Source organism: Chanodichthys erythropterus, chromosome 10 (genome assembly GCF_024489055.1).
Source record: "Chanodichthys erythropterus isolate Z2021 chromosome 10, ASM2448905v1, whole genome shotgun sequence".
Taxonomy (NCBI): domain Eukaryota; kingdom Metazoa; phylum Chordata; class Actinopteri; order Cypriniformes; family Xenocyprididae; genus Chanodichthys; species Chanodichthys erythropterus.
This window is the reverse complement of record NC_090230.1, coordinates 29508540-29528539: the sequence shown is the minus strand read 5'-3', so window position 1 is coordinate 29528539 and position 20000 is coordinate 29508540. Positions and strand designations below refer to the sequence as shown.

At 41.6% G+C, this 20000-nt stretch overlaps 3 protein-coding genes across 3 annotated transcripts in view; 1 reads left to right on the top strand and 2 right to left on the bottom strand.

The window, feature by feature from the left end:
• LOC137028464 (myelin protein zero-like protein 1) overlaps positions 1–3994 on the bottom strand; it is a 10737-nt gene extending 6743 nt beyond the window's left edge. Inside the window, exons 1-5 of the mRNA XM_067397267.1 lie at positions 3817–3994; positions 2301–2461; positions 2011–2224; positions 1626–1755; positions 1–63 (exon numbers count right to left, since the gene is read on the bottom strand). The exon at positions 1–63 is cut by the window's left edge and continues 43 nt beyond it. Of these exons, the coding sequence (XP_067253368.1) occupies positions 1–63; positions 1626–1755; positions 2011–2224; positions 2301–2461; positions 3817–3889 (641 nt within the window). The 5' untranslated portion in view covers positions 3890–3994. The remainder of the gene's footprint in view (positions 64–1625; positions 1756–2010; positions 2225–2300; positions 2462–3816) is intronic.
• Positions 3995–6409: 2415 nt separating this feature from the next.
• Positions 6410–8840, bottom strand: LOC137028260 (myelin protein zero-like protein 1). The gene is made up of 3 exons (XM_067397027.1): positions 8792–8840; positions 6768–6928; positions 6410–6649 (listed from the first exon to the last, which is right to left on the bottom strand). The coding sequence occupies exons 1-3, from the start codon at positions 8838–8840 to the stop codon at positions 6410–6412; spliced, it is 450 nt and encodes a 149-aa protein (XP_067253128.1).
• Positions 8841–15779: 6939 nt separating this feature from the next.
• Positions 15780–19500, top strand: psmg1 (proteasome (prosome, macropain) assembly chaperone 1). Its single transcript, XM_067397266.1, has 7 exons — positions 15780–15991; positions 16582–16670; positions 16741–16889; positions 18765–18827; positions 18918–19116; positions 19197–19318; positions 19390–19500. Exons 1-7 carry the CDS (start codon positions 15867–15869, stop codon positions 19465–19467), a joined length of 825 nt encoding a protein of 274 aa, XP_067253367.1. The 5' UTR covers positions 15780–15866; the 3' UTR covers positions 19468–19500.
• The last annotated feature ends 500 nt before the right edge of the window (positions 19501–20000 follow it).

The following is a 20000-nucleotide window of genomic DNA, read 5'->3' as shown; positions in this document are numbered from 1 at the left end:
CTCGACTCCGCCTTCTTCCCCACCCGAGTGTTCTGTGAGCTCACACTCTCTAACGAGGTGCAGCTACACACACACGCACAGAGAGATGGACGCAAACACAAATGAGATGACAGATGACACAAGCAATATGACACAAACACACCCAGATGGGATGGCGGACAGGCGGAGTTAATGACACACACAACACCACAGACGCGCCTCATATTTCACACACAAATCATCATATCTGATGAAGTTTATTACTCTGAAGCTGCTGTGAAATGAACTGTACTGAAATAAAGCTGATGGGAAAATCAGCAGAAATCCTGAGATTTTGAGGAAAATTATGTTTAATAATGTCAAATATTACTTTACAGTACGGTCCCATTAGTCAACATCAGTTAATGCATTAATTATCAACGAGTAATACATTTCTTACACTATTATGAAATCACATCTGTTCAGTGTTAGTTCATGTTAGCTCAGGTTCATTAAATAAAATCAACAGAACAGATGTTTTAATAATTTTAATATTGTATTAGTAAATGTAGACACTGATCTTAAAGGGTCAGTTCACTCAAAAATGAAATTCTGTCATTAATGTCGTTCCACACCCGTAAGACCTTCGTTCATCTTCAGAACAAAAATTAAGATATTTTTGATGAAATCATCCATAGACAGCAATATAATCAACACTTTCAAGCTCCAGAAAGGTACTAAAGACATCGTTAAAACAGTCATGTGACTGCAGTGGTTCAACCTTAATGTTATGAAGAGACGAGAATACTTTTTGTGTGCAAAAACAAAACAAAAATAACCACTTTTTTCAACAATCTCTTCTGTCATTATCTTACGCAGGTGACGCAGTGAAGCTTCCGTGTTTACGTCTGAACGCCGGCTCGGTATTGGCCAAAGCTGGTCATGTGATCAGCACGACGCATGCATGTGATGCTGACACAGCAGCCGGCCAATAATGAGTCAGCGTTCTGATGATGAACCAGGAAGCGCTGGACGTAAACAACGAATGAGAATGACACAGAAGAGAAGAGATTGTTGAATAAAGTCATTATTTTTGTTTTGTTTTTGCGCACAAAAATTATTCTCGTCTCTTCATGACATTAAGGTTGAACCACTGCAGTCACATGACTGTTTTAACGATGTCTTTAGTACCTTTCTGGACCTTGAAAGTGATGATTATACTGCTGTCTATGAACGAGTCTCGGATTTCATCAAAAATATCTTAATTTGTGTTCTGAAGATGAATGAAGGTCTTACGGGTGTGGAACGACATGAAGGTTATACGACATGAATGACAATAAATTTCATTTTTGGGTGAACTGACCCTTTAAGTAAGATTAGTAAATGCTTTATAACTGATGGTAACAAATGAAACTCACCAAACCTTTTTTACTTTACTTAGTTGAATTTAATTGTCTTTATGCAGCACATCATTTGTGATTTGGGTGTGAAATTTGAGTCGGGAGGTTAGTGAGTTTCGTCTGACGTGGAGCGGTTCAACTGCGATCAGTCCGACACACACCATTCGACTAGAATCTGCTTTAGCGTCACCTCAGTTTAGTCCAGACGTCATGCTCCATGCATTACCGGTTAACCCACACCACACCCACCAGCGATCATGAACGTACCCTTCGTAGTCGTGACTGGGCTCCTGTCGCCGGATGATCAGGTACGTGACCACAGAGATGATGATGATGCCGATCACGGCTCCGATCACGCCGCCCACGATCACCGCCGTGCTGGTCTGAGGAAGAGACTCTGAACACAGAGGAAGACCGTCAGTGCCACGACTGATCCGAAAAACATTATTTTCTGCATAAATGAACATCATTATTGTGTTAAATTCATGTTCTGGTAATCTTGAATCAGAATATCTTCCTCTTGCAGCATCTCTTCTCTTCTCTGATGATGAGGGCGGGGCAACATGTCACTCACATGACATCCACCAATAGCAAACCACAACCATCCAATCAAAATCAAGCCCCGCCCTACATTTGTTCTTGTTCCGCTCACCTTTCATGACCACTCTGACTTTAGTGATGGACATCTGCCCGGTGATGTCCGGAGGATTCTTCACGTCGCAGCTGAACGTCCCGTTGTCCTTGAACTGCATCTGGATCACACGGATCGACGCGTCCTTCTTGTTCATGTCTCCGGCCCATTCCACACGGGACTTAAACTGCGGGAGCGTGCCCGGAAAAGACTTCCCGCCGGAGTAATAGAATATCTGTGGAAGATGAACATCCATGATGATCATGTGATGTCTGATATCATACATATGTTATAGATGAAAAGACTCTTACTGAAGTGGGCTGTCCCGGGTCTCCCTCCGCCAGGAAAGACCATGTCACCGACGCTGAACTACTGACCACCTCTTTAGACTTAAAACTACAGGTCAGAGTCGCTGTGGTCCCGTTCTCCACAAACGCCTCGGCTGGAGTGAACACGTCTATCGCCGACACGCCTGAAACACACGCCGGTCAGTCCATCCACATACATGTGCTTCAGCTTCATGATGCTTTACAACAGCAGATCCAGAATACTGTAACCCGTCCTGTCCGAACCGCCCGCTCTTAGCATTACAAATGTAATTTTACTCTGTTTGTTAATGTTTTTACTCGGCATTTGTGCAGTTTTTGGAGGATTTATCATATTTTTAAAATTTATATAAATAAATATTTTTTAAATAGTTTTTTTTTTTTTATATAAAAACAGCTTTTTATGTCAAATTCACTTTATAAAAGACCCACATTTCTAACTTTCATTCATGGGGATAACATGGATAATTTGACATGGTTTAGTGTGAGATTTTTGCCCATCTTTTGGAAAATGCAGTTTTTAAAAAACTATTTAAAAAACTATTTATTTATATAAATTTTAAAAATATGATAAATCCTCCAAAAACTGCACAAATATGAAGTAAAAACATTAATAAACAGAGTTAAATTAAATGTGTGTTTTAAAAAACAATTATTTTGTTACAAAATGACATTTTGTGGCTCCATGCCCTTAAAGACCCTGAGTGTGATTTCTTTTTTTTCTACACTAACATAAAAACAGGATTATCACAAGATAAGGGTTCATTACACTATCACATGCTATTAGGGCTGGGTTAAAAATGTTTTAATTGTTAAAAATTATTTTAAATGTTTAGATTTCAACAACCGAATTGGAGTAGGAACATAATTATGTTATTAAAAAGTTATTATAATATTATTAGTGTAACAGCCTTGCATGCAATTTATATGTTTGTATACAAATCAGTTGTTAATTTATCAATTTATTTTTTATATCCGAATGAATCGAAATCGGAATTGAATCGCAAGCTTGTGAATCCATAATAATAAAACAATTAATAATTAATTCAGCTTAATGATTTGAGTCTTTATTGTTCAGTTTATTGAAGGAAAGTCAAGCTGATTATTCAGGTTTGATTGAATTAACTTTAAAACATATCAAATTAAAAGAGCACATAATTAAATTTATTTGCGAGTTATTAATTGATCAGAGGAACGTTTTCGTGAGTAAATATGATAAAATGTAATAATGAGGGAGGCTAATGTGCTAACAGAACAATACGAGCTAAACTTCCTGACCTGAGAAACACATCAAACACACACTGGATGTATTTAAACGACCTGCTTCAGAACATTAAATTATTACAAAACAAGAGCTGTGCTTTATATGCTCACTTCATGTGATATAAATATAAAATCAGCGCATAATTCATAACGCTAACTGCAGCTAGCAGGTTAGCACGAGCTCCGCTAACGCTCACAGATGACGTCAAAACGCCTCAGAGAATCAAACCGAACTTACCCGCGATAATAAACAGCGCAGAGAAACACAACGAAACATAACTGTGTGTGGAAATCAGAAGCCTTATTTCCATCCTTTAGATTTCATCAATATCGCCCGAGTACCGGAGCCGCGGTGTTTGTTTACAGCATCAGACCGACGGAGTTTCCCGCTGATCTCAGATCAGACTCAGTGACGTCAGCTCTCATGTACCGAACACACTCTGCTGGTCTCAGATCAGCTCTAATGTACCGAATGTACTGCTGATCTCAGATCAGATACTGGATAAACAGTATTTTAATGTTTGCGATATCAAAGATATGAATATATTGGCTTTATTATGACCTCGGTTGATTCAGTCTATTGAAGTGTCTATTAATTTGTTTTTCTCAGGTTTAACATATTTCATTGATAATATTATGTTGCCATATTAGAGGATTTGTGAGATTAATTCCTGCGACTCAAACCCGCTGTGTAACAAGAGTGTGTCACAACAGCGGCAGAACTATAACGCCCGCTACATGGAATATGGAAGGCCAATGAGGTCAAAACGTGTTAAGCATATATGCGTGTAAAGACGAAAATTGTGTTAGTTTCGTACCGCTTTGGCGTGTTTAATCATGTTTATTTCAACACATGGGAAATATAATCATCACACAATTACATTTGGAAAGAGGCAAACTTTGTTTATGAATGCGCCAAGTAGATATCCTGTCAATTATTATGTTATTAAAAATATTTATTTACTTACATTGGGTCAATATTAATGTTCTGACTTCTGTTAATTTACCGTGTTAAAGCGAGAGCTGAGGCTGAACGGAAAAATGCACTGAATTCACCATATCTGCAGTTTAATTTGTGCATCACGGTCTCATATTGAGTGATTTTAATAAAATAAGCCTTGTTTTCCCTTTTCATGTGTTGAAGATGTCTGGAACACTTGAGAAGGGTCGGGATCGCAGGGTGTAGGGGAATTTACAGTTAAGACTCAAGGACCAGATATGATGAATGAAGACCAGGAGTCAGAGATGCAATCAACTGAAACATTTTTACTGAAGAATAGTTTGTAGATTCATCAGAAGAAGTCAGCTTCAACAGTTTGTAGGCCGCTCTGCCGTACATTCTGAAAACAACAATTATACTCTCACACAGGTCCCCGAGCTCTGTCATTATGGCAGGTTGAATGATTCTGATAAATTTCCACATAAAGGCTGTTAGTCAGAAGAACATCTCCATTGATTATCAGGATGTCAGTCAAATCCCGGTTTAAGGCACAAAGTCTGAAGTCACTAATCTGAGTTTCTAGGCTCCAGTTGTCTTGTCAGATGATCATTTCACCTCCGCTGCGTTCCAGATGTTCACAGAATGTCAGGTGTTGAGACAAAAGAGTGCCAGAAACACACACACACACACACACACACACACACACACACACACACACACACACACACACACACAGCTTCTTCAAGGTTGGATTTGGTCGAGCTCTGGCTCTGACCAGGAAACTTTCCCAAAACACTGATTAGATATACTTTCTCTCAGCAAGTTTCAGACAATATTTGTAATTATTCTCTGGTGACTGAATATGAAAAATAAAGTGAATGCTTTAACATAAGCTTGAAGAAGTTGTTCAAAAATCAATTAATATTTTGAAGGATTAATATCGACTCAAATATACATTGAAGCGGCAGTGGATTCAAGGGTCTCCAGTCGAGCTTCACTCTCCGAATGCTTCATTTATACAGGTCCAGATCCGCTTCATTACAGAAACGAGCCTCGGTGTGAGTGATTCCATGTGAGACTGCAGATCTTCCTTCAGTGATTCAGTAATCAAAACTGATCAGTTAGGACAAACTCTTTTATTCAGAACACAGATCAAATGTAAGCAAAATGTTTTATTTGTCCTTATGAATTTTAGGATAAACACCTACGAGTTTTTAATTCAAGAAAACATCACTTAATTATAGGTCCTGTCATCTAGTTATGAATTTAGGCATGAAATTGTCCTCTAATCTCTCTATAATGAAATATTCTGGAATATAAAAGGTGAACTTATTTGACGGTCAGTTGAATGCTACTTAATAAATTATCAAGTTAAAAAACGTGCAAAAAGAGTGTGAATAAATAAATTATTGGTTACATCCCTGTGATCAAATTTCCAATTCCATTTTTTTAAAGAAATCAAAATGGACGATTCTTCTTTTTTATGTAATATTGCGGTGTTTATTGTAAATGATTTATCGGTGCACATCATTATTGTGTTCTATTCATGTTCTGGTAATCTTGAATCAGAATATCTTCTCTTCTCTGATGATGAGGGCGGGGCAACCTGTCACTCACATGAGATCCACCAATAGCAAACCACAACCATCCAATCAATTCCCCACAGACAAAATCAAGCCCCGCCCTACATTTGTTCTTGTTTGAGAAGCGTTTATTTCGGATATACGGCACAATAGAGAAGAAAAGACACGTGCAACTTCCATTTCATGACGAGTTTAAAGGCTCCTGCGGTTTTCCGTCAAAATGTATCAAACTAATGTATCACAAAATTTTGGCCAAAATTATGTAACCCTGCAAGCAAACATATTTTGATATTTTTTAATATTATATTTTAAATGGAGATGTCCATCCGCTCACCTTTCATGACCACTCTGACTTTAGTGATGGACATCTGCCCGGTGATGTCCGGAGGATTCTTCACGTCGCAGCTGAACGTCCCGTTGTCCTTGAACTGCATCTGGATCACACGGATCGACGCGTCCTTCTTGTTCATGTCTCCGGCCCATTCCACACGGGACTTAAACTGCGGGAGCGTGCCCGGAAAAGACTTCCCGCCGGAGTAATAGAATATCTGTGGAAGATGAACATAAAAATAATTTTAGATCGGATTCCAATCGGATAAACAAATGATCGGATCTGGACTGACAGTGAGCCTAATAAATAGATATTATAGAGGAAAAGACTCTTACTGAAGTGGGCTGTCCCGGGTCTCCCTCCGCCAGGAAAGACCATGTCACCGACGCTGAACTACTGACCACCTCTTTAGACTTAAAACTACAGGTCAGCGTCGCTGTGGTCCCGTTCTCCACAAACGCCTCGGCTGGAGTGAACACGTCTATCGCCAACACGCCTGAAACACACGCCGGTCAGTCCATCCACATAAAATACTGTATGCTACAGTAAAACTACTCTACTTTATATTATTACTACATGATATTACGGCTGGGTTAAAAATATTTTAACTGTTAAAAATTATTGTAAATGTTTAGATTTCAACAACTGAATTGGAGTAAGATATTATGTCTTTAAAAAGTTATTATAATGTGCCTTATGTGCAATTTAAATATGTTTGTATACAAATCAGTTGTTCAATTTAACAATTTATTTTTCATGAGAAAATTGAATCGTGAAATTTGTGTCAATGCCCAGCCCTACATACATACTATATTATATTTATGTAACATGTCACTGAATGATTCCATAGTAATACAGGCATTACTTCTTCAAACAATACCTGTATTACCATGGTATATTTTAGGGGTGCGCGAGTTACCACGATAAAATCGCACACGATTTGGCAAAGGCTGCGATTATTTAATGCGCAGCTTGTCAGAGCTTTACGGGTCTGTGAAACACCAGAGGGCGCTCTAGTGCAGAAACTCAAAATATGCCCTTTTATGGGGGATTTTTTTTATTTTTTTTTAAATACATTTTTTTATTTAATATATACAGTTGAAATATTTATAATAAATAATTTGTGTACATTCATTGTCAACAGAATACACACAAAAAGTTAATTTTTACGACTAAAAGAAAGAAAGAAAGCACAACTGCTAACAACAGAAAATAAATAAGAAAAATAGGATGGAAAAATAACGTGGGTAAAAAAAAAATATTTATACACATCAATAATAGTAATAAAGAGTTTTGAAATTTAAGGTTTTTAAACTTAAGTGTGAATACGTGTGAAACTGAACTTAATAAAATTCTGTATGTTTTGACTATCAAAACACTTATGGGGGTTTGGGTTTGGGTTTGGGGGGGGGGGGGGTGTCAAAACCTTCAACACCCCCATATAATTCATTTCTCACTCCAAACCAAAGGTTGGCAGTCCCGCTTTTATTGAATCTAAAGGATGGAATTAATTTCCACACACAGTTGTGTTTCGTTGTGGTTCTCTGTTTATTATCGCGGGTAAGTAACCCAGATATAAAGGACGCTATAAAACAGACTATTATTTAAGGATTTACACCACTGGCTCATTAAAATAATGAAATAAAACAATAATTAAATCAGATGCCGATGATTTGAGTCTTTATTGTTCGGTTTATTAAAAAGAAACTCAAGCTAATTATTCAGGATTGATTAAATTAACCCTAAAACGTTTAAAATTACAAGTGCATATGATTATAATTGCGAGTTATTAACTGATCAGAGGAACGTTTTCGTGAGTAAATATGATATAATCAGTGGTGTAGTCGGGGCCATACGCACGCATACGCCGTATGCTTACTTTTTGCTCAGGGCTGTTTGCGTATTACGACTTGTAAGGATCAGTATTTGCGTATACCCATTTGTTTTTTGCTTCGAAAGTCCATACAATATTCTCCTGTTAGCTTCCCCCTTAACTCTGCGTCCAATGTTGTTGTGTAAACTCGCGATTCTTTGTTGTAATTGGTGCATGAGCACTTCTGTCATTTGCCCGCTCATCATTGTCGGCTAAAAAAGGCTTCACAGTGCGTGTTCGCGCTGCAGTGAGAGAACTCCGATCAAAGCCACTCGGTGTTTTGAGCCTTGCACTGAGCACAGATCTCTCGCTGCAGCGGTCACGGCGTGAGAAATATGGTGAATAAATAAGACTTAATTAATTATATAGCCTACATCATGCGTTCGGTGCTTTTAAGCGCTAAGTTCCCGTACAAAAGACCATCAGTGCAACTGAAGCTTGTTTATTTAATGCATGAGTGGTGCGGGAATCATAAACATGCGCTACTCTGAATCATATCACGCTCCAAAAGTGTGATAAGATTTCCACGAGCCATCCCGACACTGATGATAAAATGTGCGATCCATTTGAATATATATTGAGAGTGAAACACTTTAAAACGCTATAGAGAAAGTCAAACGCGATCTAGACTGATGGACAAAATGAACAGAAGTCTGAAAAGAGGACAAACATCACATTGCGCCAACATTTATTAGGAAGCTTTTTAAACTATTCATCACCCACCCTTACTAGAAATTTGTATCGTTTAATTGTAGTATTTATGGTAAATTTGGCTAACTTGTAGAATTTATAATCTATTAAGGGAATATTTTTACTAGATTTATATTACACCTGTGACATGTTCTGTTGTTTCTATAGGCTATGTGTAGGTTGCTATTATTCATAATAAATGCTATGATAATGGAAAATTATATAGTTTGACTTCTTATGACACAATGAAGTAGAAAATTCAGTCAAACTGATAAGCTTACATGTGCATAAATGATATAAAACTGAGTTTAAAGAGTTCCCTTTCGAGGGAACTCGCGCTGCGTCCGATAGGAACGCTTTGGGAACGCCTCCAGCGTGATAGCGTCTGATGCACGACTGTCAACTAGTCCAATGGCGAGAGTGAACGTCACGGGCGGGTGACGTCACGACCAGGAAAGGATAAATACACATCCGGTGCAACCGGCTTCAGCTTTTCTGCCTCAGCAAAAGCGCTCTTTGTGAAACTGTCTTTGTCTATTTATTGTTGTCTGTCTCTTTATCATACAGCACAATATATATCAGTAACATGGCGAACACACAAGCATTTAGACCGTGTGCTCCTCCCTGCCCTCGTTTTCTCTCGGGTGGGGATACACACGATTTGTGCGTTATGTGTTTGGGAGCGGAGCATGCTCTTTCAGCCTTCGAGGGGGCTGAATGCGAGCATTGTGAAAAACTTCCCCTGAGAACGCTCCGCTCTCCCGCCTCGCACTTTTCGAGGAAAGTGCGCAGGCAAGCGTTCCTCACGGCTTGGACCCGCTGCTGCCGAGGCAGCGCGGAGAAAGATGTCGTGGGGCTCGCAGATGGATCTGTCAGCGGGGTTTGAGACGAGCACGAGTGCTTTTTCTCAGCCTTCACCTGGCAGATCCCGCGCCCCTCTCTGGTGTCGGAAGCCCGCCCCGCGGCTTCTTCCGCCCAGGGAGAGGGTTTTGCCGCATCAGCACTCTAGTTCTGAGGAATTAGACGTGCTGAGCGTCGATATGGGGGAAGATGACTCGACATCACGTTCCCCTGAGTACGAGGAGCTGGTGGATGTGCTTTCTCGTGCTGGGTCAAAATAAAACAGCGAGTGGCAATCCGAGTATCTTGTCGCTCGTCCAAAAAGCAAACTGGACGAGCGGTTTCTGTCATCAAACAAAGCACTTCCACCACGGGGCCTTCCCTTTTTCCCTGATTTGCATGATGAGATATCTAAAACTTGGAAAAAGCCATACTCATCACGTCTTTTCAGCCCTCATGTGAAACACTACTCTAATATAAGAGGGCTGAAAGAGCATGGTTATGGGGCGATGCCCCGGGTTGAACAGACGCTTGCGAGTTATCTGTCCCCGGGTTCAGCATCGTCCCTGAAGGCCCCCACGCTTCCCACTAAACCACTAAAAGCTACATCAGGGTTAGTGGGGAAAGCGTATACGGCAGCAGGTCAGGCTGGTGCGTGCTTGCATACTATGGCTGTGTTGCAAGCGTACCAAGCAGACCTGTTGAAGGAGTTGGATGGTGGGAGGGGATTGGCTCGGACGCTGTTCGAGAACTTCGTCGAGCCACAGATCTGTCTCTAAGAGCCACAAAGGAGACCGCCAGAGCTGTTGGGCGGTCTATGGCAGCCTTGGTGGCGACAGAGAGGCACCTGTGGCTTAATCTGTCTGAATTGAAGGATAAAGACAGGGCCTTTCTCCTCGACGCTCCGCTTGCACCATCTGGCCTGTTCGGCGACGCAGTCACATCTGTCGTCGACAGGTTCCAGGAAGCTAAGAAGCAGGCGGAGGCGTTTAAAAAGTATCTTCCACGCCGCCATCCACCTTCTGGGGCTGCTGGGCGTGAGCAGTCCCAGCCGTACAGCTCCTCGTACCGAGCGCAGCAGAAAGAGAGTGTCGCCTCTCGAGCTCCACCCCAAAGACACGGTGGGCCGGGACGGCACTCAGCCCAAGCCTTCCAAGCCGAAGACAGACCTGAGGGTTTTGCTTCAGGCGAAGAAGGCTGGGCAGAAGAAGTCCTGACGCCAGTGGCGTCAGATTTCTGAGGGCAGCCCCACACGTGGTGGTGCGGTACACACCTCAGTATACGGTGCCCGTTCCACCTCGTGGCCCTCAGGGGCCGTTCTGCCAACCCCGCCACCCTTGGTGCTTCGGGGCGCAGCGGTTCCCACCGAATTAGTGACGCAGTGTTCAGAACATCAACACGACACCGCGTCACATCCTCTGAGGAGGATAAATTTACATCAAAAATGTGCTGTGAACAAAACACCAGAGGCCAGCCTCGAGAGGCTGGTTCCCTTAGTAGATTTTCTGGTAGAGTGGGAATCTCTTCAAAATATCTCACGTTGGGTCCTGCAAATTATAGAGAAAGGTTACAAAATCCAGTTTTGGTGCCGTCCACCTCTATTCAAAGGAGTGCTGCATACGTCAGTGCTTCCTCAACAGGCTTTGGTGTTGGAGCAAGAAATAAAAACCTTATTAGCAAAGGAGGCTATAGAGAGGGTTCCGGTTACCGACAGGGAGTCGGGGTTTTACAGCCGGTATTTCTTGGTTCCAAAAAAGGATGGGGGATTGCGCCCTATTTTAGATCTACGTCATCTGAATCGAGCAGTTCAAAAGCTAAAATTCAAGATGCTGACGTTAAGTCAAATCGTGACTCAAATCAAATCCGAGGATTGGTTTGTCACAATAGATCTCAAGGACGCATACTTCCATATCTCCATCCTTCCACAGCACAGGAAGTTCCTGAGGTTCGCTTTCGGGGGCGAAGCGTACCAATTTCGGGGTTCTTCCGTTCGGCCTAGCTCTCTCACCCCGCACATTCACAAAATGTGTAGATGCAGCGCTGGCCCCGCTCAGGCTGCAGGGCATACGCATCCTGAATTATATCGACGACTGGTTGATTTTGGCACAGTCAGAGGAGATGGCGGTTCGGCATCGAGATGTCGTTCTCGCACACATTCGGAAATTGGGGTTGAGACTGAATGCCAAGAAAAGCGTACTTACTCCACAACAGAGGACCACTTTTCTTGGTGTGGTTTGGGATTCGGCGACAATGCGAGCATGTCTCTCTCCAGCTCGCATCACTGCTATTCTATCAGCCGTAAAAGAATTGAAGCTAGGCCAGTCACGCACTGTAAGGCAGTTTCAGAGACTGTTGGGTCTGATGGCAGCAGCGTCCAACGTGATACCTTTTGGCCTGCTGTACATGAGGCCCTTACAGTGGTGGCTCAGGACCAAAGGGTTTTCCCCGAGGGGCAACCCACTTCGCATGATCAAGATCACGCGGCGCTGTCTCCACGCCTTGATCATATGGAAGAAGAATTGGTTCCTGTCCCAGGGCCCTGTGTTAGGAGCTCGATGTCGTCGTGTCACTTTGACAACGGACGCTTCTCTCACAGGCTGGGGAGCGGTAATGGAAGGCCGCTCAGCTCAGGGTCTGTGGAAGAGTCATCAGCTCTCGTGGCACATAAATTGCCTGGAGATGATGGCAGTTTTCAATGCATTGAAGTTCTTCCTTCCAGACCTGAGGGGCCATCATGTGCTAGTCAGAACAGACAACACATCGGTGGTCTCCTATATAAATCGGCAGGGGGGTCTGCGGTCGCGCCCATTATACAAACTGGCGCAACAGATCCTCCTGTGGTCTCTGGGGAAGATGCTCTCCTTGAGAGCTATCTATATTCCAGGGATTCAGAATATTGGAGCAGACACTCTGTCGAGGCAGGGGCTGAGGCCAGGGGAATGGAGACTTCACCCGGAGGTGGTGAAGCTCATATGGGAGATTTATGGCCAAGCGGAAGTGGATCTGTTCGCGTCCTCAGGATACGACGCACTGTCCACTTTGGTTCTCCCTCACACTTCCAGCTCCTCTGGGGCTGGACGCCATGGTACAGACGTGGCCGAGGCTGCGTCTGTATGCTTTTCCCCCAGTTGTTTTGCTCCCGGGAGTTCTGGAGAAAGTTCGCCAGGAAGGGATAACTCTATTGCTAGTAGCACCTCACTGGCCGAGCCGAATATGGTTCTCGGACCTGATAGCTCTTCTCGATGGCTCACCTTGGAAGATTCCGATCAGGAGGGACCTCCTGTCTCAGGCGGGGGGCACGATTCTGCATCCCCGTCCAGAAATGTGGAATCTGTGGGTTTGGCCTCTGAGGGGGCCAAGCTCATAGAAGCTGGTCTCTCAACTGAGGTTGTAAAGACCATTCTTCAGTCCAGAGCTCCTTCCACGAGGAAACTATATGCCCTGAAGTGGAAACTGTTCACTTCCTGGTGTCAAGAACGACAGTTGGATCCAGTCTACTGCCAGATTGGTTCAGTACTTGAGTTCCTACAGTACCGTTTCTCATCTGGGTTAACCCCATCTACACTTAAAGTTTATGTGTCGACTATATCTGCTTACCATGCCCATGTGGATGGTACTACTGTTGGGAAGAACCCATTAGTCATTCGTTTCCTCCGTGGCACCCAGAGGCTGAGGCCTGCGATGCGCACGAGGGTCCCTGCTTGGGATTTGGCTATTGTGTTAGAAGGCCTATCTACAGCTCCATTTGAGCCTATTGAGTCAGTCTCAGATAAGTTCCTGACACTTAAGACTGTCTTCCTTCTCGCCGTATCATCCCTTAAAAGAGTAGGAGACCTTCAGGCCCTTTCATTGTCCCCGACCTGTCTTGAGTTTGCTCCGGGGATGGTCAAAGCCTTCCTTTACCCCAAACCTGGATATATTCCGAAGGTTTTGACTAATGTTCCAAGGCCTATTGTGCTGCAAGCCTTTTATCCTCCTCCATTCATTACACCAGACCAGGGAGAAGTCGAATCTACTGTGTCCAGTGCGAGCATTGGACACATATGTCCACAGAACTGCCCTGTGGAGGAAAGCAGATCAGTTATTTGTGTGCTTTGGACCACATAACAGAGGTCGTCCAGCATCTAAACACACGGTAAGCAAGTGGATAGTCGAGGCTATTTCACTTGCTTACGAGGTCTCTGGCCAGCAGTGTCCATTAGCTGTCAGAGCACATTCGACTAGAGTATGGCGGCCTCCAAGGCCTTAATCTCGGGGGTTTCCCTCAAAGAGATCTGCGATGCGGCCGGCTGGTCCTCGCCACTCACCTTTGTAAGGTATTATGACCTTGACCTGGACGCAGCTCCAGGATCATCGGTTTTGCTGTCTTAAGTGTGCCAGAGTTTCACACAGACAGGTATTTGTGATTATGGCGTTTTGGTATATCGTTCCCAAAGCGTTCCTATCGGACGCAGCGCGAGTTCCCTCGAAAGGGAACGTCTCAGGTTACGTATGTAACCATAGTTCCCTGAGATAGGGAACGAGACGCTGCGTCGCGTTGCCATACTCCCTGCATCCCTGTGATCGTTTTGCCTCGGCAGTATTTAGCTGAAGCCGGTTGCACCGGATGTGTATTTATCCTTTCCTGGTCGTGACGTCACCCGCCCGTGACGTTCACTCTCGCCATTGGACTAGTTGACAGTCGTGCATCAGACGCTATCATGCTGGAGGCGTTCCCAAAGCGTTCCTATCGGACGCAGCGTCTCGTTCCCTATCTCAGGGAACTATGGTTACATACGTAACCTGAGACGGTTTCCGGGGAAACAGCTCCATTTCTGCTGTTCCATAAGCGCCACCTACTGACAGAGAGTGGATTAAATTTCCATTCAGCCTGACTACTGTTTTTGTTTGTTTGTGACCACATTTTTATACTGTTAATAAATTAGATTTTGAATAATTTGCTTTTTTTTATACCCTTTTGAATAAAATGAAACTTTAATTTCAGATATATCACTTTTCACAGTGAATATAATTCCAAAGCAACATGTTTAAATAAGTCAAACTGTAAAACATTAAAAATGTCAACCAATTTTAGAATGCACTGTATTTATTTGTATTTAATGAAACATGTTACTAGTGAACAAAAACATAAAACATATTTACATATGTTTTTGTTGTTGTTGTTGTTTTGTTTTTTTTGGGGGGGGGGGGTAATAGTACACCACTTATTTTTTTAGGACTACACCACTGGATATAATGTAATAATGAGGGAGGCTAATGTGCTAACAGAACAATACGAGCTAAACTTCCTGACTTGAGAAACACATCAAACACACACTGACCTGCTTCAGAACATTAAATTAATACAAAACAAGATGTTCTTTATATCAATCAAACCGAACTTACCCGCGATAATAAACAGAGAACCACAACGAAACACAACTGTGTGTGGAAATTAATTCCATCCTTTAGATTCAATAAAAGCAGGACTGCCAACCTTTGGTTTGGAGTGAGAAATGAATTATATGGGGGTGTTGAAGGTTTTAACCGCCCCCCCCCCCCCCCAAACCCAAACCCCCATAAGTGTTGTGATAGTCAAAACATACAGAATTTTATTAAGTTCAGTTTCACACGTATTCACACTTAAGTTTCAAAAACTTAAATTTCAAAACTCTTTATTACTATTATTGATGTGTATAAATATTTTTTTTTTACCCACGTTATTTTTCCATCCTATTTTTCTTATTTATTTTCTGTTGTTAGCAGTTGTGCTTTCTTTCTTTCTTTTAGTCGTAAAAATTAACTTTTTGTGTGTATTCTGTTGACAATGAATGTACACAAATTATTTATTATAAATATTTCAACTGTATATATTACATAAAAAAATGTATTTAAAAAAAAAGAAAAAAAAATCCCCCATAAAAGAACTGAAAACAAAATAAAAGTCTTTTGTCGTCAAACTACAGCCACTACTTCCGGTGAAGCGGAGCACCGATCGTTACACAGCAGGTTTGAGTCATAATTCATGAATTAATCTCATAAATCCACTAAAATGGCGACGTTTTTCGGTGAAGTTTTGTCGGTGTACTCGAGAGCTGTTGAAGAGGATGAGGAAGATGATATGACGAATGAGAACGAGGAAGATGAACAGATCCGACGGGAAATAGAGGAGAAGAGGTGAATCATTTATTATATTTATTCATAATCTAATAAACCGTGTCAGTCTTTAACATTTTAGTTAAAGTTTTACTTCATCAGTTTTATAAAGAGGCTAAATGAAAACACGATCGTTTCGGTTTCAGTTCGGCTGCATGTGCTTCTGTCAGAAACTATCGTGAATAAACTTATTTAAATGTATTGATCACGTGTCAGATCAATGAACGCGCGCTGTTTCACAGCAGCAACTTTACAGAAAATCACCATGTTGGTAATGTTTATCTTAATATGACATTACATCTTAATTATGACACAAAAAGTTGAAATTATGTGATAGTCAAAGTTCTGACAGTATCAATTCATCATTATGACATTAAAAGGTTCTTAAATTATGAGATAAATGTCTTTTCTATGTCATAATTACAACTTTTTAATTGATTTCATTTTAGTATGTCAATTTCTACTTTTTATGTCATAATTACTAATTTCTATCATAATATGCCTTAGTATGATTTAGAAAGCATGATTTTTTGACTCCGGCGGTTGAGATGTTCTGCATCGTGATCAGCTGACCGTGACAGGAACTGACCCTGAATGTCGTGTGTCTGCAGGTCAGTGGATGTCCGGTGGCTCTCGCAGACGGACGGCGGGTCTCTGCCATGTTCGGATCTGATCATCGCTGTGGGTCCAAACGCCACCGGTGAGAAACGTCACGCTTCAGCTGTAGATCCTGCAGAACCTGTGTTTGAGGATCTGTCCTGTTTTCCCAGGCTTCATCTCCGCGTATGTGTTGAGCTCCGGAGGCTGGCCGGCCGTCGGCTGGGTTTCCCTGTGGAACGAGCGGAGCCGCGGATCCGGCCGGACAGACACGGCTCCGGCCCCTGGAGAGCCGTCCTGCGTCCTGTACCGGCAGAAGCAGGTGAGGAGCCTCCGTCCGTCCGTCCGTTTCTTCTTCTGAGATATATTAATAAATATCCTGACGATCCGAGCGTCATAATGGGCGTGAAGGAGAGTGTGAGCTGAAGAAAGAGTCTCTCACAAACGTGCTCCACACGGCTCCGGGGGTTAATAAAGACCCTCTGAAGCGCAGCGATGCGTTTATGTAAGAAAATATCCATATTTATTTAAGTTATGAAGTCAAATATCTAGCTTCCGTATTCAAGTTATGAAGAAAGTGTAAAACTCTCGCAGTTCATTACGCCCTAAACCTTCCCTATCCAACTTACAGTAAAACTAATTAAATCAACCCTTTAAATTTACATTTATTCATTTAGCAGATTCTTTTATCCAAAGCGACTTATGAGGAACACATCAGTTACAGCTCAGTGTACGCCTATTATAATATAGTATATAATATAGTATTAACTTTTATAATAAAAAAGGTCCATATGATTTACTTTAATGCTGTGAAAATTACTCATATTTCTTTAATCACGATCAGATGATCAATCAATAAATCTGATTACTTTTAGATTACTTTTGATAACCCGTTTATCACATAGATTTGAATATGATTATTTTGTACAAAATACAAAGATAAAGAAAATATATTGCATTTTTTAAAATACATGAAGTGCATTAAACACAACTAGATTTATTATTTATAAAAAATATATATATATATATAATCATTTGTTTGTTTTTACTGTACTCAGCTGGCGGATGGGAGGTTACTATTACTGTTGTTAGTTTTGCGAAATTTGATGCTTTAAATAAAATGTTTAAAAAAATAAAAAACACTTACTATAATATATTTAGTTTTCCTGCATGTCAGTGTAAAGAAAGTAAAGTAAAAGATGAACAAATAAGAATAATTTATGAATAACTTTATTTGTAAATAATATGTAATCAATAAAAACGGAACTACTCTTATTTTGAGCATTTTAAAGCGTAATATAATCTAATTACAAGTACTTAATTTTTGTAATCTGATCACCTAATCCAGTTCACATGTGATCGGTTTGATCTGGATTTGGAAATGCCGTGTTTTGCTATCCAGGATCCGGTAAATCCATTTTTCTTTTGTGCCGGTTTTTCAAAGCAAAATTGGATTGGATCACCCTGATCCGGATTCACACTCTTTCAGATGACCAAATCTGGATTACTAGAGCTGCGTTCGCTCGCGCTTTTGATTGTGTCAGTGTCGTTTACTAATAGTGATAAAAACACTTTTTTTATAATATTTTTGTTTGATATTTACAGCTGTTTGAGGATTATTTTATGGCATCAAAATCTCTTTTTTACTTTACAGATATTTACTAAAAGCCTAATGTCCGCTTCTAATTTATTACTTTAACAGTTAAACTAATCAAGTAATATTAAATAAAATATGTGTGTATGTATATTTCATGATAAAAATGTTATATTTTTGACCAGTTTAAAGTTTTATTACATTTTTGTTCCTGAAATCCACCCTTCTGATGGGATCAGTTTAATCCAGATTTTTGGATCAAAGGTTTCCCAATCTAATGAACACAAGCTGATGATTTGATCCGGATCAAAACCAAGATTGGATTTTATGATTTAATCTGATTTCAGAATCCTTTTTTCCTTTTGAACATCCCAATCAAGATTTGATCCGATCCGATAGCCGAAATCAGATTACTTTTGAACGACTGACCCCGACGTCCAATCACTGTCAGCGGACGCTTTACACAGGAAGTGATTTTAGAGATGCGCTTTTTAAAAGTTTAATTACTTTTTTAGAAGGCGGTGTGACGCTTGAGATGCTGAAGAACAGAATCAGCGCAGGTGTGTGTGAACGCCGATCTCATGTGTGTGTGTGTGTGTGCAGGTGCTGATATGCCAGTGCTCCTGTTACGTGGCTGAAGATCAGCTGTTCCAGTGGACGGAGAAGGTGAAGCGCTAACACACACACTGAGCTCTGTACGTGTGATAGAACATGCCACTAATGTGTGTGTGTGTGTGTGTGTGTGTGTGTGTGCAGGTGTTCGGCTGCGTTCAGGCGAGAGGTCTGAGCGTGACCGTTCTCTCCGACTGCTCTGCGGCCGAATACAGAACGTCAGACTACCTGAGTGGGAGCAGCACACCCTTCCTGCGCTGCCTGAAGACCAGCGTTCACACGGGTCCCGTCGCCTGTCCGCCGCTGGAGCCGCCCAACATCAGCTGTGGACTGGCGGCAGCAGGTACTGCAGCTCTGAAACACTGAGACGACCGGTGTGTGTGTGTGATGCTGACGTGTGTGTGTGTGTGTGTGTGTGTGCAGTGCTGAGCCACTGTCAGGTGCAGCGGATCCCGGCCGTCCTCTATCAGTGCTTCAGTGACGTCCTTCAGCCGGACTCTCTCACCATGCAGGCGTATGGAGCGGCGGTCAGCGCGATTCTGAAGGTGAGTGTGACGTTCTCTGAGCTTCACTGAGTCGGATCACATGACTGAATCTCTTTCTCTCTTGATTCCAGCTGAATCAGAGTCCCGGAGCAGAAGTTCTGCAGAAGTTCACACGCGTCAGTGAGGTTCAGAGTAACCTCTACACATGAGCCCTTCATCTGGAACACAATAAAGATGTGATGTTTTTATTATTGGTGTGATGAGAGTTATTCTGAGATTGGACACCTGGTGGCGCCAAAACCATCCATTACAGAAACTGCAACTGCGTCATTAACTTATAAAACTGAAACTGATGCAGATACTTCGAGAGTTTATTATATTTAAAAGGTTAGTTCAGCCAGAAATTAAAATAATGTCATTAATTACTCTCCCTCATGTCGTTCCACACCCGTAAGACCTTCATTCATCTTCAGAACAAAATTTAGGATATTTTTGATGAAATCCGATGGATCAGAGAGGCCTGAGCAATGACATTTCCTCTCTCCAGATCCATTAATGTACTAAAAACATATTTAAATCAGTTCATGTGAGTACAGTGGTTCAATATTAATGTTATAAAGCCACGAGAATATTTTTGGTGCGCCAAAAAAACAAAATAACGACTTATATAGTGATGGCCGATTTCAAAACACTGCTTCATGAAATATCTATTAATATTGAACCACTGTACTCACATGAACTG